Source organism: Belonocnema kinseyi, chromosome 6 (genome assembly GCF_010883055.1).
Source record: "Belonocnema kinseyi isolate 2016_QV_RU_SX_M_011 chromosome 6, B_treatae_v1, whole genome shotgun sequence".
Taxonomy (NCBI): Eukaryota; Metazoa; Arthropoda; class Insecta; order Hymenoptera; family Cynipidae; genus Belonocnema; species Belonocnema kinseyi.
In genome coordinates, this window is record NC_046662.1 from 85,272,810 (window position 1) to 85,297,033 (window position 24,224).

The following is a 24,224-nucleotide window of genomic DNA, read 5'->3' on the forward strand; positions in this document are numbered from 1 at the left end:
AAAAAGAAAGAGTCAACAAAAACCAACCTCTCACTCATTCATTATTAAAGAAATATATGCTAATTTATATCAATTTAAGAAATGTGTGCTTCACTGGATTTTTTTTTGCTATTTTTAAAACGCAATAATCTGGATAGGTTCAGAATCAACTAGAACAAATAATTCTTTTATTGACTTAAAGAAATAAGACAAGTTTGAGTTAATAAGTGGATAATATTTTTGTGGATAATATTTTTGTGGATAAGGACCGATTTCGCAAAGCCGATTTTGTTTTTCATTGGGAATTATTTTTGACCGACCGCATTTATCAAGTGAATTACTTATCTCTGAGTGTTAGTTAACTTTACAGCTAAAATTAACTCATTATCACTTCCTCTTTCTAGAGAACAAATAGAAATTTTATACTCCTCTTATATTTTGCAAAATAGAACATTTGATTGTATTAAAAGGACTCATAGACTTTTCTATTATTCTAAAATCGACAGCGAAAAACTGTATTTATTTTTTTGTGTGATGTAATTTCAAGTTCCTCTGAGGTTAATTTGATGAATTTGTATAGCTACACCACTGGGAAATTTAGTAGATTTCCGTGACGATGAAACAAACACGAAGGTGTCGTAAAGCTGTGAGTCGTTTACAGAATAATGCTACAAGGTAAAGTGGATTGCTTTCCTCAAACTGTCTTTTTTTATCCTATTTTTATCATCGTTTTATCTCAACTGCGCCCACTTCTACAAAAGGCAATAATATTCGACAATTTAATATAATAATCTACATGTATTTGCTTTCCATTCATTCCTGTTTTTTTTTTTAAATCGATTCGTTTTATTATTTAAAGTTTAGAAACACACAAGTGTAAAAGGACATAATGTTCTATTTATAATGTACGAAATTATTTGGAATTAATTTTAAAATCTTCGAAATTGTACAAAAAATGAAATTAATAATTGGAAACTAATAATTTGAAATATATATTTGACATTTTATTTACTATGTTTCTTTAATTTTCTTTTTATGTGATAAGTTTTTCATGTTTTCGTTACCTGAAATACTTGGCATAAGGAAAAAGCCTTAGAACGTAGTGACTTTTTATGACTTTCCCTGTTTGATATATTTCAAAACTGTGAATTAAACATTTTTCAATCCTATTTCTCAACTTTTAGCTTAAAACATTCAAAAATAAATTATTTCAAACTGGACTCATTTAAAATTAAACATTCTTGAATTGAAGGTATATACCGAATATTTTAAATTAAACAATTTCAAATCAAATACTTCAAATAATTAATGTTAATTCAAAGTCTTCGATATTAAAGAATCTGTAAATGAGGAATACTTAAAATTGGAGGCGTAGTTAGAGTGGGGCTGTTAGACCCCCCCCCCCACCCACTGACGATGGAGCATGTATATTTACTTAGGCGCCCACTTACGGTACCATATGTGTATTGCGAGTAAACATTTTAACAATAAATTTTGTAATGGGAATAATAATATAATATGACACATAGAAAATATAATAAAATACAATAATTCGTTTCAAACCCTAGATTCTTCTTCAATCGGCCTGTCAGAATTCCAAGAACATTTGTAATTCCTTAAATTCTCTGAATTCCTAAATTCTTTGAAATCTTTAATAGGTCTAAATTCCCTGAAATCCTGACATATTCCGAGTTCCTGAATTCCTTGAATTCTCAATCATGAAATTCTCTGATAGCATTGAGTTATCTGATATCATTTAATTATCTAAAATCCTTGTATTTTATGAATTCCCTGATTTCCTTAAATCTTCTGGATTCCTGAAATTCCTTGAATACTTTAAATCCCTGGAATCCATCCTTCAATTCTTCTGAATTCCTTAAATATTCTGAATTTTGTAATTCGTTAAATTCTCTAAAAGCTCTAAATTCCCTGAATTCCCAGTAATCTTTAAATTCCTTGAATATTCTGAATTCTCTGATTTTTGCAATTCTCTCATTTCTCTGAAATCCTTGAATATTCCGAATTCCTTAAATATTCAAAGTTCCTCAAATTCTATGAATTCAATAAATACCCCGAGATCCTTCAAATCTTCTGAATTTCCTGAATTCATAGAATTTCTTGAATTCCTTGAATTCTTCTGAATTACTTTGAATTATTTTGAAGTCTTGGGAGTTCATAGAGTTCTCAGAATTCTAGAAATTCCACGAATTCGGATCATTAAAAAAATGCAGATAAATTCAGATATATCTGGGAATTCGGAGGAATTCATAAGATTTCAAGAAAATTAAAAGAATTAAACCTGATTTCATAGAGTTTAGAAATATTCCCAATAATTAAAAAAAGAATGAAAATGAATAAAGACGGAATATTTTTGGGGTAGCTTTCCAATTTGCCAAGATCCTTTGCACATTAATCTGTGAAAAAAATGTTCCCTGAAAAAAGATCATAGCCTTCAAATTATTAGTTTTGAAGTGAATAAATTGCACAGTTGAAAAATAGAATCATTAATCCTGTTTTATATTTGTATATTATTAACTGACAATGCAATGTTACTCGTGCGGTGTAGCGCGCGTATAATAATGATAGTTTAGTATATATGTAATTCAACAATACAATAGAAAATAACTTTCTGAATTAAAAGTCTTAATTAGAAGATGAAAGGACAATCGAGATTAAATCTTAAATTCATGGTGACTAAAAAATCCTTTTATGCGACTAACCATGAGCATAATTAAAGAGATGTCTGAATCAATGTGAAATATTCGAGAGAGCTGCTCCCCGCTAAATTGGTAATTTTCCACGAGCTTGCGATTTCAAATGAGCGACCTGAATTTATTAATATTAAGCTTAAACTTCACTCATTTTCTACATTTTTATCCAAATATTTTCTTATTAAATATATTTAGAATGGACTGAGAAATTGAATTGTTTATCGGTCGTTTTTTTTCTTCTATTTTCGTAGTTGTGCGTAATCGAGATTCGCAACTTTGCCCGTCAACATAGAACTGGTTCCTCGACTGTTCTATAAATAGTATAAATACAGTGAAAGTTCCTGTGCTGTTTTTGTTACTGAAGTCCGTCTGAAAGTTCAAACTTCCTGGGCATTCACCTAATTCTTATTGTCCCCTTTTTTGGGGTACGCCTCTATTGCTTACGAATGACCGGACGTGCTATCGGTTAGAAATGCGATAGCAGATTAGGCGATTAGGGGACTCATTGAGTGTACCACAGTAGCTATTTTCAGCCGATTGGTAAGAAAATGTCTAAGAGTTTCACAATATAATTCAACTAAAAATTTTCCAAAATCGTTAGAAAAGCATTAAATTTGATGTTAAGGTCTCTTTGTCAAGAAAATATTCAAATTTTTAGTTTTAATTGGTGTTCATTTGTTTTAATACTCTATTTTTGGTAACTAATTAAGATATTCAACTTTATTTTTCTTTTATTCTGGCGAGGGATTTAAAAATCTTTTGAAATTCACGGGAAAATGGGTAAAAAGTGCAAAATTAATAAAATAGTGGCGTTTTTTCTACTGAAAAATTCCAACGTTTTAAAAACTCCAAATACGAAAAAAATTACTGGGTAGGTTTCTCCTCTTTGATGGTACTAAAAACATCCTGATACGTTTTCAAATTATGCACATTCCTTTTTTTCAAAAAAACTACTATTTTCGCTATTTGAATATTTAAATACATAAAGGGTATCGTTTTGATCGTTTTTTTTTAAATTGTAAAATTGTTAATAACGAAACAATTGTACGAGGTAATTGTTTTATTTAATAGAACAACACACAATATGTAAATTAATGGTCAAATAATTCAACAAGAATTTTTCTTATGTTATAGAAAAATATCGAAAATTTTCCAGAGATAAAGGGATAACAGATTAATGAGTCTACCAATATTTTTTTTCATCATTAAAACATTTTATGAAAACCATACATTACAAATATTTTTAAAGAGTCAAAAAATAAAAAATAGTAATATTTTAATGCATAATTTTTTCGAAAGCGGTACGAAATACTGAAAAATGAAACAGGAACTTTTTTTAGATCTTTTAAACAGGAACAATATGCTTTGTCAACTTTTTTCTTATCTCACGTACTTTCTTTTAAATATAAATTTTGTAATTTCGAGAAAATCCGTCATTTTTTTAATTTGTCACTTTTTTCAAATTTTTGGATGAATTTTTAAACAGTGAACTCTCTCAGCAGAATGAAAAAGGAAAAGATAATTATCTTATTTAAAGAAAACACATACTGCATTAATTTAAGAGAATAATTAATTTTAATTGACTTTAAAATTATTTTTGGCACAATGAAAAAGCTCGTAAAAAAAGTTTCGAAGGACAATCACAAAGTCAACTTTGCAGAGTTCTATCTAGTTGGTTATCAATTGGAATGCAAGAAGACCCAAATTTTCCGATTTTTTTCTACAATTTCTTTGAATTAGATCGAACCTCTAGGGGCGATTAAATCAATCGTAGAATCTGTAGAGAGAACTTCTAAGTGGATGAGTAACGTACAAGAACCATAATTCGCTTGCGATTTACACGTGTTCGAGATTGAGTGCGAAATGAGACACCTGTGCCACTAACACCTGCTCACATCACCTGTGAAATGGACCATCGAACTCATAAAACGATAATAACAACAAAAAATCTCGTTCCTTCACATAAGAATTGTATACAATTATTTGATAAATAGACTAATTAATTAATTTATAATAATTTGTTATATTTAAATATAATTATCTACATTTATTACACGTATTTAAAAAAAATTTCGATTTTTTTATTTAACTTTTAAGAAATATCATTTTATAAATGCAAATTGCAAATTGCAAATTGCAAATTGCAGGTTGAGAAAGTCTCAGGTTCTCACTGCAAGCCGAGACGACAGTTTCTATAAATATCTAAAGGCTGACCGCAATCCGTCGACTTCCGGCTTGCCTGGGCTGGACTCATCCAGAATCACAAACAAGACTACCGAGTTCGTCGACCATAGGGTTCAAAAGTACGGATTCTTTTTTATAGTTCTATATAGAATTTAATTGATCTCTTTAAAAAACTTACAATGAAGCTCTAGAAAGACTATCAGAAGAAATTAATAATAAATATAAGTAATTGAATTTTTGCCAAATGTCTGCTATACTCGAAGTAAAGGGCCTTAGAAATTGATCAATAAACTTTAAAATAATTGATTCATGTTTTTAAGTTTACAAAGGGTCAAGAAAGCTTGTTTGTTTGATTAATGAATCTGCGTAAAAAATAATCAGAGTTCAATTATGAGAATAAAGTGCATTAGACAAGTTAGTTTGAAAGATAAGTGTATAAGTTGATTTCTGCCACGGAATATTCCGCACGAACTTTGATCGCTGGACGAGCATGGACAAAGTGAGACTCGGACGTCGATCGAACTATTCTTGGCTCAGTAAATAAAAAAATTAGAGGAAACCCATAATAATAGGCCAGTCGACGGTATTCTTTTGAACGACTTTTGAAATACGACATCGTGGGTGTAGCCATATATCATGTGACTGAGCCTAAAGAGGGGAATGGGGGAGGGGGTCAGCAAAAATATCACGGACGGTCAATTGGGGGTTCTTGATCCGATCACCTGATATTTTTAAATGATCAATTTTAATAGAATCTTCACTTAAATTTAACATTAGTCAAAGAAAATATAGCTTTACTTAATGCATGTCAAGATTTTATTTAAAATACAATGTCAGAAATTTTTTTATGGATTTGCTTTTATTTATGTAATTTATTTGAAAAAGTCCCAGAAGTTTGTTGCTGAAGCGATGAAAATTTGAATCTCTTCTTAACTCAAACGAATAATGTTGAACATTACAAAAACAGCAAGGACTAATGTTTAGGGGGGGGGGGGGGGTTAAAAATGAGCCAAAAATCGATCATTACTATTTTCCCGTGACCTTTAAAACACGTGTTAAGGCTCGACTCTCAAGCCCACGTGTTATCCCGTATGTACCTATCTCAAAGTTTATTTTAGAAACGCATGCCTTATTTTTAGCTCTAGTTCCAAAACTAATTAGCTCTGAAAATAGATGACCATCTGCTTTGATTTTGGTTCTTGGAACCAACTTAATTTATAGCAAAGTGTGATATAAATAATTAAAGAAATTTTTTAAAAAGCAATCGGCAGTTGAAATATTTCACATTAAAGCTGTAAAGTTGAACAATTTAATTTTGGAAGATGATAAAATTGAAAATTATAACAAGAATTTTAACCAAATTTAATATAAAAACTTGAATATCTAACAATTCTACAAAAATAAGTTATGAAATTGAGCAATTTTTAATTCTACAACTTTAAATTCAGGCGGTGGATGTTTAACAGTTTAAAATTAAACCGCCTAAAATAGCTAAAAAGTGTATTTAAAGAACTCAACGTTTAATGATTTTAGATGAGAAAATATTCGACACTATATATTTTCAAAGGGCAATATTTAATTTTAAATTTAAATCAAAGTTAAAATTTGTAAACAACATTTAATTTTGTCGTTCAAGTTAGAAAATTATCGGTTTTCTAAATTGAAATTAATGCACGGTGGCCACAATACCTAATTTATAGATTTTCCTGACTTTTACCTGACTAATACATACTTAATATTCCCTGTCCATTAATATTTAAACAAAAAATTCTGATCTTGGAACATTTTTAATATAGATTTTTTATAAATGTAATAAAACCATTTTTATTTTAAATCTATAAGTTTTACATTTATTATTTTCAGGACTGCAACACCTTGATTTTCTTGATAACAATGAAAAAGTGGTAACCTATTTAAACCCCAAAAGCAACTGAAAATAACTAATGTTCATTAATAATGTTAGGAATACTCTTTTAAATTTTAAAGAATTAAAATGAACTGAGAAAAATGAAAAGAGTTGAAAAAAGCCCCACTATTTCAGTAAAAAACGAGTGCATTTAGAGGGAGAATTAAAAAAAATCGATAAAATTTATAAAAAAGGTAAGATGAATTAAAAGAAGGGGTTACAAGAATTAAGTGCATTAAAAAATCTAAGTTAATTAAAAAATTCAAAAGAATTTCATACATTTTAAAAGAATTCACGATAAATTAACAAGAAGGCAGAGTGACTTCTAAATAAGTTAAAATGAGTTGACGAAAATATTTAAAACTTTCTTAAAATCTTCGAAACCCTACGAAATTTCTTACTTCTTGTGAATAAAGACTTTGATATGTATTAAGATATTACGAAATCCTGAGAAATTTAATGAAATCTGATATTTCCTCAAATCCTGGAAAATTTATTGAAATATCTTGAGAGCTTTTATTATTCGAAAATCATAAAAATCTTTAAAAATCTTATTCTTTACAACCTATTGCAAATTTTTTAAAATCATTAAAATCCTAGGAAATCCATTTAAACATTTTTTTTAAATCTCTTAAAAATGTCTTAGAATTTTTGTTTTAATATCCTAAAATATATAAAATCCTGTGTAATCCCTTCATTTTATTGAACTCAATTGTTTTTTATTTGAAACGATCTTTTTTCGTCATTTTAAATCCCTTCGCATTTTTTTAATCTCTTGAAAATTTCTTGAAATATTGAAGAATGTTCTAAATTATTTCAAATCGCTTGAAATTTTTTTAAATCCTGTGGAACGTCTAAAGCTCCTTAAATGCTCCTGGCAACATTTTTGGAGGGTTTAAAAATCTCCTAAAATCATTTGGACTACTGTCAAATTATTGAAATCTATTAAAAATTACTTAGAATCTTTTAGAATACCCTAACATATTTTAAACCTTTCGAAATCCCGCGAAACTTTTTAAAACTCTGAATAACTATGTACAATTATTTAAAATACCATATAAACTTTAAAATCATTTGGAATCTCTTTAAATTATTGAAATCTATTTAAAAATTTCCATAATATTTTAAAATTCCCTAAAAGATTCCAAAAGGATTCAAGAAAGTTCAGAAATCGACATATACCTGAATTTAGTAGTGGTTAACCTATAAAAACCTTAAAAAAGTTTTTCTTACAAAAATCCCCTCAATTTTGCACTATTTTTTCAAAACTCCTGACTTGCGCAGACCAACAAAAGTCCCAGATTTTGCCCTAATAATATACATACAATTAAGATCCAATAAAAGTTTAGCCTATTACTGGGAATGCGAGTCGACAAAACATTGATGATTTTCACTCTCAAAATACCCTTTTATTCGCTCTCAAAACGCTTTAATGTTAAATAATTAATTTATTATAAAATAATGCATTTTACCTTAAGCTGCTGCATCTGCTGTTCATGTAGTTCTGCAAGCTGTCGTTCCTGGGCCTGATACTGCTGCCTGAGGAACTGCTGCTGAAGCTGATGCTGCTGCTGTAGCTGGAACCAAACCCAGATACCTCAAGGGTAATGTTCCCACTTCGATCATCGATTTCAAATTAGTCTTTCAATGAAAAATCACCAAAGACATTAGTTGAACAACCAACCATCGAAATTTATTTTAAACTGATTTATTTTACTTAAAAAAAAAAATGCAAAATTTAAATGACTGGTTGTTATTCTAATATCTTTAATTTAATCCTCGAACAACCAAGATGGTCAACAATGAACGACACAAATACGTAATAAACATTATATTATAAGTAATTATCCCAGTAGAAATAATTTTGGATCTCATTTTTTTAAATCAGCGATTCGAAACGTTTGCACTTAATTAAACTTAAACTCTGTAGTTCGTAATAGCAAGACCATAAAAAGATTCAATGACAATAAAACGTAATTTCTAATTTTGGAATATTGAAACGGCGTAAGAAGTAATTGAAATCGCTATAAGTCCATCTAAACATTTTTTTGTGTCATAGTTGACATTGAAATTAAAAATAATTACGTAGCAGAAGATAAAATTAGAGTTAGACAATCTGAATGCGTGAGCAAGTTGCGTCCAAAGGGCAGTGTCTAATTTTTTTTTCTATTTGGCACGTGCAAGAAATTCCGGATTAAGAAACTTGCGTAAGGGATAAAAACGGAAGTTAAAAAAAACTTTCGAGATATTAACAATTTAAATTCTCAGAGGACTTTTTGCATATCCATTTTAAATTATTGCAAAATAATTCTGTTTATTAAGGTAATGCACAAAACATTATTTATGAGAACGTTTGTAATAATTTAAAATTCATAACTTTCCTGGGACACACAAAGGTATTTGAATCAGATATGAGAAGATTATTTTCTCAACTAGGAAGGAAGTGTGTGGGTCGTTACAATAAGGACCAATCTGATTTTGTCAATTGACCATTTCCGGAACATGCAAAAATATGACGTAAAAGAATTTTGAAGACTGATAGTAGAACAAGATGTTCTCTAAAATGGTTCCAAAGTTTCTACATAAATAGTCAAATTAGTAAATTTGAATTGGACTCCAGTGTGAATAATCACTTGCACCTGTAACTTTAATATAATCCTGACGTTCGGAGTAAATTTGCATGGCCCATATACCATGTATATTTGCCACCCTCTCGTGTTCATTATACTATTAGAAATGTATACCTTCTCCAGACTAAATAAACCAGGTCACGAGACTTCCTGTTGATTTAAAATCTAATTTTTGACTAATAAAACTAACAAACAAGTTCAATACAAAATTATTTCTATCTCAAAACATAAAAACTGTTAAAAACAGGGTGGCTGCTTTAATCAAGGTGAACATTCCCGGTCGTTTCCCGGTTGACAAAAATTCAAATTCTTGTGGCTAACATTTTTTTTTTCATTTGAAGTAATCAAAACTAAACTTAAAATTAAAACACTCAAAGTGGAACTTTTTTAAATTGTAAACTCTTAAAACAGACTTACATTTTTAAAAATCAAACGCCCAATAATTTACACTTATAAAATAGAGGCTTTACACAATTCTTAATTGAAATTTTTTAAACTAAATTCCGTTGAAATGCAGAATTTCAAATTTTAAGCTTTTTTAAATCGAACAGTTTAAGGATAAAAATATATAAATCCACGATATCATTTTAAAACGTAAATTTTTTAATTTGAATAATGAATCAATAAATTTGTAAATGTTGAAAGTTACATCATTTTAAGCAATTTTAAGTTCGAAAATTTAATTTTAAGTAAATTTAAATTAACAATTATTATTAAATTGTTATTTATACATCGAAATTCCACACTTACGAATTAAAAATGTAACAAATTAAAATTGTAACGTTCAAAATAATTGAATATGATTTAAAATGGGAATAAAAGCGCTTAATTGTGAATCTATTAATTTAACGTTATTTCAAAATGTAGACATGAAAAGGAAGATACAAATTGAAAATTTTTCAAGTAAAAGATTTTAGATTTACATATGGTAAACTGAATGATTTCATAATAGAAAAAGTTAACGATTAAACTTAACATTTAACAAAATTTGAAATAAATCTTATTTTAAATTTCATTATAATTATCATGTAATTGGATAGATTTTTCTTCTAAAAATTTGTACAATCCCTGAACGAGAAATAAATTCACTGTTATTTTCTGGGTTTTCCGTATCAGCGAACAGACTGCAAAATATGTTACAACAGAAAATTTTTGAGCATATAATTAAAACTTGGACTTTTGTATTCAAACAAATGAGGACCGTCCTTTCTCTTTTTCATACGTTTTAGCATCATGGCTGAAAGCCGCCTTGTCAAGATTCATACACATCTGAACTGGGGAAAATTTCCCATATTAAGTGACAGCTAATTTTAACCCTATATATTTAATTTGCAACGAGCCACTTTTTCTTTTTCTATTGAAATTATTTGTCTTTTGATAAACGTTGAAAGGTAAAAACTTTTACTTATCTCTTAAAATTGTAAATATTTGTCTTTTCTTTTGGTCTAAAAAGAACATGCTGATAGGAAAATATTGGGAAATAATGAGTTCAACTTTATATTAAAGTCACGAGCGACAGATGAACTTATCAGACTACTCGAGTACGAAGGTCCTCATGATGATGATACCTCAAGGCGAAATTCCTCTCGTTTGGAAGGGATATGCGACTAAAATTTCCATTCTGGCATTCGCTTTGGGTTCCTACTTCCTGATTTTCCGAAATAGGAAATTCCCATCCTTGCAAAATTGGTTTCGAAAATCGAAAAAAAGTGATCCAAATGAAAATAAAATTTCGAGGGAAAAAATACTGAGGTACACCTAACTATTAAATAGGAAGAAAGTTTTTGCAATTTGTTGACAAAATGTCTCATTTTTTGACTTTTTAGGAAGAACTTATTGGCCTACAATCATGAATTATGTCCAATTTGTCTGGGAACTCCAAAATTTGGTGTAAAGGCAGTTTGTGGTCATTTACTTTGTGCGACTTGTTTGGCAAGTTATTGTGAGGCCAGGGAAGTATCTGCCCCTCCACCATGTCCACTTTGTAGGGCACCTTTGGACACAGTCACCCTGGCGACCGAACAGGTTAGCCAAAAAATAATTCTCTTGCATAAAACAAATTATTTCACTCTGATTTGTAGAAATTAATGAAAAAATTGGGATAAATTACACATGTTGCAAAATTACTTCTTTAGTAGCGTTCAAATTGATTGAACATTTAGAAGTGCATTGACCCAATAACTTTCTCCACGAACGCGTCATTTCTGAATAATCACGTTTGCGTAACTGCACGGGATGATAAAAATATTCCTACAAGAAGCTCACCGACAAAATTTCTACTTTCGATTTCTAATTCAAAATTGTTGAAAAGGATTAATTTTTTAGCAGGGTTCGACTCTTTCATTAACAGAATTTGCAAAGGCGGATATAAATTCATCCGAGAAGACCCTCGCCTGGATTCGTGAATATAATCATAATCGGGGACAAATTGCATATAGAAAATTTAGTTACTCCAAATTTTTCAATCGAAGAACTGCCCTCTTCGTTAATTTCTTGACTCTCTGTCTAGTTATAGCTTTAATCGAAACTAGAGTTCAGGTTAGTTAATTTTTAGATCTAATTTTATTATATTATTCAAAATATTTTACCATTTTTCTGTAATTAGAATTACTTTTTCTAGGCATTGCCGTGGGTCGACTGGGTGACTTATGGTTCATTTTTGGGAATAACACTGAGCATCTTGACTATAATAACATTGGTCATATGTGTTTGGTTGAAATACCAAAATCAAGTCACTCTCAACTAGAAGAATAATTTTAAAAAGTAGCATTTTCTAAAGAAAAATAAAAAAAATTTACACTCGACAACCTACACTTTTGAAATTGTAACCATACTCTTAATTTTATATTAAAATTCTATTTTAAATCTCCACGTGAATTATTTTCAGGGCGGCCACTGAACCGGGAAATTACATTAAATTTATCATATGAAATCATGAAGAAATTTTTTGAGAATTAGACAATCTAATTGAAACGTTAAAAACTGTCTGTTTACAAAATTAAAATAATCGAAATTGTACAATTTATAATTGAAAGCTGTAGTAGCCGTAGTAGTTACATAATTACATTGAAAATGATCAAAGTTATATAATTTTAGTTTGAAAATTTATAAATTAGCCAATATCAATCGCTCAATTATTTTGAAGTTTGAAGTCTTGAAAACATATTTTTTTCAACTTTTATGACTTTTACTTTAGGGTGGTACAATTTGAAATATTTTTCATTTTCAGATTGACGCTCCAAGTTTAGAGACTATTGTTTGAATACTTTAAATTAAAAATGCTTTAGTGTTCAAAGTTTAAATGTAAACATTTAATTTCCGGTTCTTCGAGAATATTAAGGAGAAGGTGTAAGCATCTGACGAGAAAAAGTGGGAATTTTCACTGTTTATAATCTTTTAGTTGCAATTATGTAAAATCTAGTGATACGAAGCTCTAGAGATTGCAAATCGATAAGACACGATTTGACAATCTATGTTACGCAGATCAAGATAAATGAAGTTCAAGTTACTTTTACATCTAAAAATAATCAATTATAATTTGAGATATGATAGATTTTCTATCTAAAAAAATTGGAAATTTATCTTACTTTGCCAAGATAAAAGAATGTCGAGGATGATTGAAGAGACACTCAGAAATGAAGATCTTGAAGATTTTTGTTATCACTTTTAACAGAAGTGTACCAGTCCTTTAATCTCTGATTATTACATTCCTCTGCACTTGTACTTTTACATACAATTTGTTAAGTCACCTCTGAGAGAACGAGGTACACATTTCTATTTTTAAAATCATATCGTCTTACGTCAAAAAGTTTCATTGTTAGAGTTATTACCCTAAAAAACGGATCGTAGATATTATTTATGTTCAAACTAACATTGCTTGAGTTGACTTTTATGGAATTAGTTTTGAAATATTTTTATTGTAAGTTGGAACCCAATGTGAAAGATTCTGTTTAATTTTTTAAAGTTTCCTGATGATTTTTCACAAATGTTGACAGGATTAAAAATTGCTGGAATCTTCAGAAATTAAATTTAAGTATTTTCAAGAAACTTGATTGGTCAACATACTCAAGATCTGGATATATGATGCAATGACATATCTCAATCGAAGATTGGAAGTAGAATGCGTGACAACGTAGAGCAAAGATATAAATAGATGACCTAGATACTGAAACGCTTATCAGTGGAATAGCAATATGCTTTACGTGCATGTCATGGCGGTCACCGATTCAAAGCGATTACGTACATGTCGCAGCGACAATGAACTAAAAAGTGATCAAATAATTCCATATTCAGATATACGAGTCCATAAATCTTTCTGCTCGTAGAGAATTTTATAGCAAATACAAAAACTCAAAGATTTTAATGGCATACAAGAGGTCAATTATTCGAATAAGTGAGATATTCAGATAAATCTATTTAGAGGCTTTATATACAGGACGTTGGTTTATAAAATCAATATTCAGAATTATGAGAAGATAGACAATATTACCAAATGCATAATTGGAGAAAACAGGGAATATGGAGTAATTTCCAGATAATTATTTGTTCCTCGAATTTTTCATTATTTTTCAGACATTTAGATTTGTATAATGAGTGATTGTAATGCCAGGAAACAAGATATCTTTAATTATTTCCGTTATAAATTTTCATCATTATAAAATTAATGTCTCATGCTTAAGATGGTTACAGCCCAATATGTCGAAGGCATCTGTTTTTAGTTTGATTTTGGCTTTATTTTTTTATTTTCTTTCCTATCATTAAAGGACTGGGCTGCCGCTAAGTGAATGATGGGGGGACCTACAGCTTAGGATGGAATCCGAACCACCAGAACCTTGATAAAGGTTCGAAACGCGGACCACTAACCTCTTCATTATTATGTATAATTCATTATTATTATTATTTAAAAATTTAATTCATTGCAACTATTTCATTTTAATATTCAGAACTAAACTTAGGGTTTCGATTTTATGACGTCAATTTTATGAAGATAATTGTTTTCTACCTGTGGAATTTTTTTTATGTCAGCTCAGTAAATATTTGAAGATTCATAATTTAGAATGTAAGCCTGCTGTGTAAAATTCTATTTTCGTTTATTCAATGGATTCGCAGAGCGGAAAAGTTTTTAGATTCGATTTTTAAATATTTGCATTCATGATATAAATCTGAGAAAAAAATATTCCGCTTTCAAATATCACGGCATTTCGTAAGGAACGATTATGAATTTTCGAATCGCTCAATTTTTTGTTCCAAACTTTCAAATTCAAATGTTTATAATTTTTTATTTAATTAATATCTCGAATGAAAATAGATTTACATTTTTTGGAATTTAATATGAAAGTATCCAATTTTGAGAGTTTTATTTAATAAAGCAAATAAGTTTTAGTAATTTCATTGATTGTTAAATTTTTAACAAGTTTAAAATATTAAAGGGAAAGTTATTGTACAAGTGAAAAATAAGTTACCATTATTAAATTAAAACATTTTAAATAATATGTTCAACAATTTTAACGCTTTGAACAAAACAATCGAGAATCTTTTACGGCCGTAAATTAAATTGAATCAAATACATTAATTTCTTCGTGAAAATGCCACTAGTATAAGCATAAGTATAAGCTAAAGTTTGAGTAATTGTGTTTTAAAAGGTTTATTTAATTTTTGAAACACTCCAATTTTAACGCTTTTTATTAAGAATCGTTAAAATATTCAATCGTGTTACTTTATGAATACAACAAAATACAAATTACACAACATTTCAACGCTTTCGATTTAAAAAGTAAAATTTTGAAAATAATTTTGAATTAGAAATGAAATTAAAACTTATTTTGACTTTTAGATCAGAATAGTACATTTTGAAAATGATTTCTTACACGTAATTTAAGGATCTTAAAAAAAAAAAAACTATTTTTGGAATGAAATTGAGATTTTTGAAAATACCCAAAAACACGTTCAAATTTTCTTTAAGGATTTGAAAAATTTAAGAAACCTCACTTTTCATAAGAAAAAAAATTAATTTCACAATTTGTAACTTTTAAACAAATATAAATTGATGATCCGGATTCCGTCGCTAAGTCATAAAATTGTGTTTAATCACTCGGAATCCCTGACAAATACTATTTGGCTGTTTACTTAACCTTTTGTCCAAATACTATTTTATAATAATTTTTATGAAAAGATATATTTCGGGTTTCACTCGTGTAAAAACTACGAATTTTGCCGACGTCTCGTGAACATTGCAGTTCACCTTTTCAGGGTCAGCCCTGAAGAAGTAAACTCAAATGTTCACAAAACGTCGGCAAAATACGTAGCTTTTTACACGATTGGAATCCGAAATCATCATCAAAGCATTAAATCTATTAATAGTTTTAATGTTAATTTTTTTATCTACATGGTCTACAATCAATATTTTTGGAATATTGATTTAAAATTGTGAAAAAAATACTCTCTAGCTCCGCTAGGTTTCCAGCCCAGGTCTTTCTGATTTTCGGTCTGCTGCTTTGACCAACTAAAGGTGGAGAAAATTCAAGTTTTTTTAATCTCTCAACGTATACCCTAACTTTTTAAACTATGTTTAGTTTGGTTACTTTTTCAGCTCGATTTTTGTAGTAAAAAAAATTAATTAATGAGGGACATAGTAGAAACTAGAATTTTCTCAATCTTAGCAAATTATATTAACTGTGCCAATAATTGCAAACTGTCTTTCACAAATATCACTTTTAACATTCATTAACTACGACACTAATTCCAGAAAATAATAACTTTGGATGATTTACAGGATGAAAAAATAGTTTAAACAATTGCTAAATTTCCTTAAAAAATTACTTTTAACATTCGTTAACTACGTTATTATAATTTCAGAATATACTAACTTCACGATTTGATAGTATAAATTATACAGACAGAAATTGTGTAAACAATTACGAAACATGTTAAACAAAAAATAGTACTCATCTATCAAAATTTATCAACTGCATTATTTATCCAGAAAAAAGTAACTTTTCACGATTTATTGTAAAAAACTATTGTTTAAAAAAATAATAATTGTTTAACCAATTTGAAAGTTAGTTAAAAAATACTTCGAAGCTTGTAACTTACCAAATAAAAATAATTTACATTAAAAAATAAAGAAATACCGTCTTTAGTATTAATTTTAGATAAAATTTCCATTTTGCATTTTTGGGGAATTTTTCGGAAATAATATAAGGGGATGGGAGAAAGGTCAAAATTAAAAGTTATTGGGTGGCCATTATTTCTTAAAAATTCCTTAAGAAATTACTAAACTTACATTTACAAAAAGTGAATAACAAGTATGTACTTCTTTATTTCATTGTCTCAAAAACGGAGCATTTCTATTAAACCCCCATGTTAATTTCAAAAGCCCAACAGTACTGGTCAAAGCTGAACGATATGCAAAAAAAACTAATCCCTTCTCATTATGATAAAAATATTAAATCAGGGTTTTTATTTTTCCGTCAAACGAACAAATTGGAGCGGGGATCTATAACAAAAATTTAAAGTCGAAATTTTGGACCACTCTAATCAACAATATCTGGAAATACATAGGAATTTTCATAAAATATATGGGAATGTTTAGAACGTTAAAGAATAAATATCGGACAAATCCACCCCTCACAAATTTGCTAAATTCGGCTATTTGTACCGCAATTTCGTTATAAATAGTTTCTTTTCCAGATCCCACTATTAGTACCCAAAAAATTTCTTTAGTAACAATGAGTAAATAAAAATGTTTACATTACCTCGAGGATTTTTTGCTGAAGTGCCCTTTCGTGTAGCGTTGTGGGGTCGGTACTTGAGGTGTGGTATGTGCTGGAAGTCAGGGTGGCAGTTGCACCACCTGTACCCAAATCACGTGGCCGCGAAATCGGCGATCCTGGAGTATCTCTGGCCATGTCTACACACATGTAAAACGTTTTTGGTAAACACGAGTGTTCAATAAAACCCCCGGAAATTTGTCGAGTTTTCGTGGGGTCATAGGGTCTGATCGCACTTCCGTGGTCCAATGACACCTTCATCATTTATACAAAATTTAAACTTAACTAATCAATACTAGCTCAATTCACGAGAGAAATAAAAATTTTATTGTTACTCTAGTCAACACATCACTTGAGTCTCTTATCGCTTCTTCCCTCACACTTATTGAATATATTTGCAGAATATTTTCAATATTACATGTACAGTGTATAAATCTTAACAGTTCAATATAAATTATCACTCTTTTCGACGTCGTCTCGACATCCTCACTAAAAAAGTGATATCAACATTCTCGAAAAAAAATTTCCCCTCAACTTGAATCCGACATATGCTTAGAGTCACTGTGAGTAAACAAGCTCAGTGGAAATGATAATCTTGTCCCACGGCTATTCGGAAAAATAGGGACGATGAAAAATAAAACACTGGTAGTCACTGCTAAATATAGATCACTGGTTTCAATTTAAAAATGGAAAAAGTAGAGAACTTGTTGAACGAGGGAGATACGACTACGACCGATGCGGTTGGGCATCAGTATGTATAGAAAAAGTGTGGAAAGACAGAGCGGATGCTAACTGCACGAACGTCGAGACGCAACTGAAGTGAACCGCTGAATCGGAGAAACCACTGTACACTGATTATTCTTTGTAAATAATTCCTGGAAGAAGAGTGATGGAAGCCTCGAGTTGGTAGAGTGGGATTATAATCAGTCAAGAGGGGATGATAACTCCCCTCCAATTTATCCAACATCGTCACGCTCTTTTATTACAACATTGTTTTCTATTATTAACTGAATGTATAACTGAAATAATACATTTTAGAAATATGCCGTAATCATGACATGATTCAACAGGTTATTATAACAAGTTTCGGGAACAAAGGGACCTAGATAGATCTAATTTCTTGCAATCCTCTTTGGCTGATACTATTTCAGTAAAGATGTTATGAAATTGAATGCTACAATTACTACCTAAAGTGTTTCATAACTGCGCGATTGAAACGAACAGGTAATATTGGCAGGATTTTTATCGCGAACTGCGATTTAGTTATCAAATATTCCATGATGTCATGTTTTGGAATAAATTAGGGTCTAAAAAAGACACAAAAAAATTATCAAATATTAAATTCTTTAGAAATTATTGCTATTTCGTAGGAATCATGTGAATTCCGCAAATTTCAAACAAAACAAAAAACTGTCCCAAATTTGCAGACGCATATAACTGTTCCCCAAATTCTACTTTCCCTGATATTGATTTTACCTAAATTAATTTTACCAAATAGCAATTTGCTATAATTTTTATTTATGCCAATTGCCAATTTACCTCATTTTTATTTTTCCGAATTACGTTTTGTTCTATTTTTTTCGAATTACCATTTGTCATCATTTCCATAATACTGAAAACTGCATGATATAGCTTTCATTCTTCCATTAAAAATTTAAATTCTATGTCTGGTTTCAGGAGTCCGGGAAGAGACTAGCGCACCCGTGAAGTCAGATATACAGATACAATAGTCAGATACAATTAATTATTTTCACATTAACCACCGCCTAACTTTACTTTGTTGACTGCAAAATAATAAACCAAATGCATGGGGAAAAACTTCATGTTATATCATTATAATAAATAGTAATTATTGTCATTTTATTGTTTCATGAAGTAGTAATTGAAAAATAAACACTCGTACAGAAAAAAATTACGTTTTGAAGAAATTAGAAAAATCTGGCAAAATGGATGGATCCCATGCATTTGTTTCATGCTTTGCTATCAGTACTCCAAGAAGTGAAGTTAGCTGACAATGAAGTCAGCTGGTCAAACTGGTGCCGAAAACCACAACTCGAAAAAATAGGCAGAATTAAGCAGAATTTGGCAGAATTTTAAAGATGCAGCTATTTGTCGCTTATTGCGTTTTTGATTTGAAGAGCATTTTTGAATGGTAAAAATAACTCTTTATCGGAAACAAAGTGCTTTTAATATATACAGCGAAAAATTGTATTCAAATTATTCAAATTTATGTTTGCTTCTAAGAAATTTCATTTCAACTTATAATATGTTAAAATTTATATCAAATAGTATGATAATTCTTTTTGTTAAAAAAACATTTTTATCAAGAATTTAGTTCTTTTTTTTACTGTATAAGATGGAAATTCTATCTGAAATACTGTGTTTTCGATAAAGATTTTTTATTCAATAAAAAATTAATTTGAACTCCACAGAGCAATCGTAAAAATACTTCAATGCACACATTAAAATTCTATATATCCTTTCTGGTTCTGATTTTTGGTACCAGATGGCGTTTCGAAGTTTAACTAGTCTCAATAGTCAAATATCGCTTATTCGGCAGCATATGTCACTTTACGTATTTTTACATATTCATTCAAGAGTGTTATGTAATCGTCCAAATTTTCGATCACTGGCTTTTAAAGGCACTCACAGAATCCGAAAATCATAAAATTTTATCGGTGACTGCCTGTCTATCTGTATGTATGGTTACCTGAATGTTGTAGCCACGCTAACTTTTAAAGGATTTGTTCAATCGAGTCAGCCTTTGATACACTTCTTCAGGTTCCCAAAATGCAGGTTAAGTTCGTTAAGCAGATATTTCCAACCAAAATAACAAAATTTAGAGCATTTTCAAAATCAAATTTTTTTTTTATTTTAGAAATTTTTGTCAAATTTTCTTATAGATGGGTAGAAACTTGCAAAATATCAAAATAAAATTTTCAATTCCGATGAAAATTAGAAAAGTTATATACTTTTAAAAATTTTGAAAATGTTCAGAAAAAAAGAATAAAATGGTTTTCTACAAGATTAGGAGGTTTCATTTAAATTTGTCACTAGATATCAAATATATTTATAAATTAGGCCAGTTAAATTTTTCGATGAGACAAAAATTCAAAAAGAGCTTTTTTTAAAATTTGAATAAAAAATTTTAATGAGTTTTAGAAATATTGTCCAATTTTCTGGTATACGTTAAAAAGACTTGAAAATGATCCTAATGACATTTTTAAATTCGATAAAACTTCAAAAAGCTTGTCAACATTTTGAAAATTTTCAAAAAAAGAAAAAAAATGTTTAATAGGTTACGAAATATCATTCCAAATTTCTACTAGTTATAAAATATATGTTTTTCGAAACTATTATCATGAAATTTCTTAATGAGACAAAAGTTCCAAAACTTAGATTATTTTCAGAAATATGCAATTTTGGTTTTTAAGAGATCCATAAGTTTAAAGCTTTGTTTTTAGTAGATTTGAACAAGATTTACAAATTATCTTGATAAAGTTTTTCAACTAGACAAAAATTATCGAGCGCGAAGCGCGAGTTTCGTATAATGAGAATGTAATCGTCAAAGACGTAGATGCTTTGAGAACCTTCTTTAATAATAAATCGAAAAAAATTGCTGTAATTCCTCAGAAGTTTAAATCACAGTTTTCAATTTAAGTTATAGTATTGACGACATTTGAAAAAATGTATTTGAAGTATAATTAAACGTACGAAAACGAGCGCAAAGCCCGAGAGTGTACCCGCGCGTCCTAGACGCGCTCAAACTTGGCGCAAGGCGCCGCGCGCAATGACAATGTGCCCGCGCGGCGGGCATATTTTTTTCAATTGTTTTATGCCATACGTCTATTAAATAGAATTTAGTTACTTACTACCAGATAAACATTTGAACAAAACTGAATTTTTAGAGGGGGTTAGGAAAACTCCGTGAAGATAGAAGAGTATCGAAATTCAATAGTCCAAAATCGACATTCACCATAATATCTGGTTGAGTTTACCAGAACATCTCGTCAAGTTAACCAGAACATCTCGTCAAGTTTACCAGAACATCTGGTTACGTTGACCAGAACATTTTATTCTTAAGCTACCAGACAAGTGATAAATATTTCTGGTTAACCTTACCAGAACTTCTGGTTACATTTACCCGAATTCCCCATAATATTAACCAAAAAATTGTCAACCAGAAACTTCTGATACTTTTAACCAGAATTTATATCAAGGGCTTATTTAACACTCTATTCTAGTTGAATTAACCAGAATTCTGATTGATTCAAACACAATTTTTTGTAGTGTGTTTGAAAATGGAAATTTTTTAAAATGAACTACACATACCAAAAAACTGTTCAAAATTACATTATTAAAAAACATAAACATTCTAAACTAATGTTATGCATGTTCCTAGATTTTTCGATAAGTTAAACATGGACTAAAATAAGCTACACATTCTTAGGAATGTTTGCGACCATAAGGAACGCTAATTAAAATATAATAAGCCGAGATTATACAATTTAAAACAAAATAATTTATCACATTTCTTAATATTCTATTTTCAACAACAATTTAGAAGATTGAAATTCCTTCTTGAAGGTTTGAGATATTTGTACTCCCTCTTTAATCTGTCGTCAAATGTAGTATTAATTTCAATACTTATGTAAAAGAGACTTTGTTTCTTTGGATATACTTTCCCACAGAGTGATGCAGAAAAAATCAAAATACTAATTTAATCATACCGTTATTATTAATATTACCGTTATTATATTACGTGATAACGATATTTTATTGTTATTACTAAATTCATAATCCCCTCTGTAAAAAAACTGTTACGTAATTTATGGATGGCCACTAAGGATAAAATTAAAAATTAGCGATTATTTATTTTGCCCTTACTGATCATCAATTTTTCCATTCGAAATGACTTCCAGCATTTTTACCTGAATCACTTTTTACACTTTGTTTTTTTCTGTGATACGTTTATTGTAATTAGCAGCATACTTATCGCTGATTCGTATTTGAAATGAACATGTTAGTATATACCTGTACATAAGATTATCTGTTTACAATTTGAAGCTCTTTATTTTGAAATTATGAAACATTAAATATAGAGTTGGCGGATGTTTCCATCTTGTTACGACTTGAAATTATGTCATTTCGACTATAATTGGATGTTACAACATTTACTTTCAGAGAAACAATTCAGGTATCCGACGATTCTCCGACGATTCAATTGATCCTCTAAAAATACCTACTTTAATATATTGTTGTGTGACCTAGTTTATAATCTTAAATGGATTGAATATCTGCGGAAACAGTAAATCTAATTAAAGGAGAGAAATTACATTTTTGCGATAAATACTGTTCTCGAAAGTGTATCTTTTTTATCAAGATTGATGCCTATGGAACTCTTCATACCGTCCATTTACCCTCCTCCCCCACTAATACACATTAAAGCCGCCTATACCATTTGTTTCTCGAAATCTAAAATTATATCCCATATAACTTCTTCATTTACATGAAAAAGTAATTCCAGACTTTTTTCTAGAGTTTTTAGAAAAGTGTGCAAACATCACACAGAGACATTTTACACCGCACATTTTGAAATTAAAAATTATATTAGACATTAAAAATAAGATTTATAGAGTTCGCATCCCGTGTGGAAATAGCCCGGGTTAGCCCTAGTACAGCAAGGTTTCTGGTCGGGGACTGGCCGGGCTATGTTTGTTTTTTAAGAGCCTAGACGTGCGCTGGCCGGGGACTCGCTAGGCAAAATTTATGTCAAAAACCCAGTTGGGGGCTGACTGGGCTCTGATCGGGCAAATCTTATGATCGAATGCTCAGACGGTAGCTGGCCGGGCGCTAATTGGTAATAATAAAATTGTTAAACTTTGTTTATAACTTAATAACTTTTTCTGATTTCATTCAGAAATGTGTATACAAATCTCGAATCGTGATAAATGTATCGTAAGCATTTTCAAATAGAGATTATAATAAAACTATAAATTAATAACGGCAAAAAAACATACAGATATTAAATTTAGAATTTTTTGAACTTTTGTAAACGATTAATAATAAATTTAAAATAATATAATACCTAATATACAATATAAAAAGCAAATGACAAAAGCCTCGAAACGAATTTTTTTGGCGTGATTTTAAAATTACCTTATGCAAATTTCAAAATTTCTGTAAAATATATGATTTAAATTTTTTTAAGAGAAAAATTATAAGTTCCATCTTTATGAAAAATTGCAAATGTTCAGAAAAAATTTACAGTTTCTATCCTTAAACGTTGTAAAATTGTATAAAACAACTAAAAACCAAACCTTACACGAAAGTTAAAAAAATCCTCATATGCTACGTGAGGATGGCTTTTTCAACGAGTTTCAACTGGTCGGTTTAGCACAATGGTTAACACTCCCAACTGCTAGGCGTTAGATTTAAGTATAGATATTGTAGGTTCGATACGCCGTAGCGTTAGGAATTCTATTTGTAATATAATGTTTATAAATGTAATCTGTGTATTTAATCTACACAGGACTATTAATATTTAAAGTCAAAATACTGGAAATAATTTAATATTTATTTTTTAAATACTTTTTTTGTCTCAACGACTACTTAACAATAGTTAATGTTGTCTGTGAGCTGGGCGTGTGGAATTTCATATATTAATATGCTCCTTTTCTGCAGTAAAAAAGAATCAAATTGATCCTCTAATTGAGTGCACCTGCTCTTCATACAATTCAAACTCGAAACATTGTAATCTAGCAAAGCGCCAATTGATCCTGTCCGGGCCGCGGTCGGACTCCCCGGCCAGCCCCCACCCGACGATGCTGTCCGGATTCCGACCAGAAACCCCGGCCACAGCCCGACTTAAAGTCGGGCTCCCCGGCAGGCCCCCGGCTTAAAGCCGGGCTCTCCAGCCGTAGACTGGCCACCCCCTGACTTAAATTTCCACCCTAGATGTGGTAATTTTATTCAAATAAATTTATTTTATATAATTTTGATGATATTTTTAGCAGAAAATTAATCACAACATTTTTTGTTGAAA

At 29.8% G+C, this 24,224-nt stretch overlaps 2 protein-coding genes across 18 annotated transcripts in view; one reads left to right on the plus strand and one right to left on the minus strand.

Annotated features, from left to right (window-relative positions):
- The window catches only part of LOC117175701 (histone deacetylase 4), a 375,256-nt gene that overhangs the window by 29,463 nt on the left and 321,569 nt on the right, over positions 1-24,224 (minus strand). For 8 of the 14 annotated variants that reach the window (XM_033365457.1, XM_033365456.1, XM_033365460.1 and 5 more), the window contains 2 exons: positions 17,165-17,319; positions 8,253-8,357 (listed from right to left, as the gene is read on the minus strand). In XM_033365457.1, coding sequence (XP_033221348.1) covers positions 8,253-8,357; positions 17,165-17,319 — 260 coding nt within the window. Of the gene's footprint in view, positions 1-8,252; positions 8,358-17,164; positions 17,994-24,224 lie in introns of those variants that run through there. The other 6 variants (XM_033365461.1, XM_033365452.1, XM_033365448.1 and 3 more) reach the window with 2 other exon arrangements.
- On the plus strand, positions 10,653-12,295 carry LOC117175703 (E3 ubiquitin-protein ligase RNF170). 4 transcript variants are annotated; one of them, XM_033365464.1, is made up of 5 exons: positions 10,653-10,801; positions 10,877-11,162; positions 11,237-11,435; positions 11,736-11,948; positions 12,031-12,295. In XM_033365464.1, exons 2-5 carry the CDS (start codon positions 10,930-10,932, stop codon positions 12,154-12,156), a joined length of 771 nt encoding a protein of 256 aa, XP_033221355.1. In that variant the 5' UTR covers positions 10,653-10,801; positions 10,877-10,929; the 3' UTR covers positions 12,157-12,295. The 4 variants fall into 4 exon arrangements, with proteins under 4 accessions (XP_033221355.1, XP_033221356.1, XP_033221354.1 ...); XM_033365465.1 differs by having other exon boundaries at positions 10,917-11,162; positions 11,739-11,948; XM_033365463.1 differs by having other exon boundaries at positions 10,917-11,162; positions 12,031-12,294.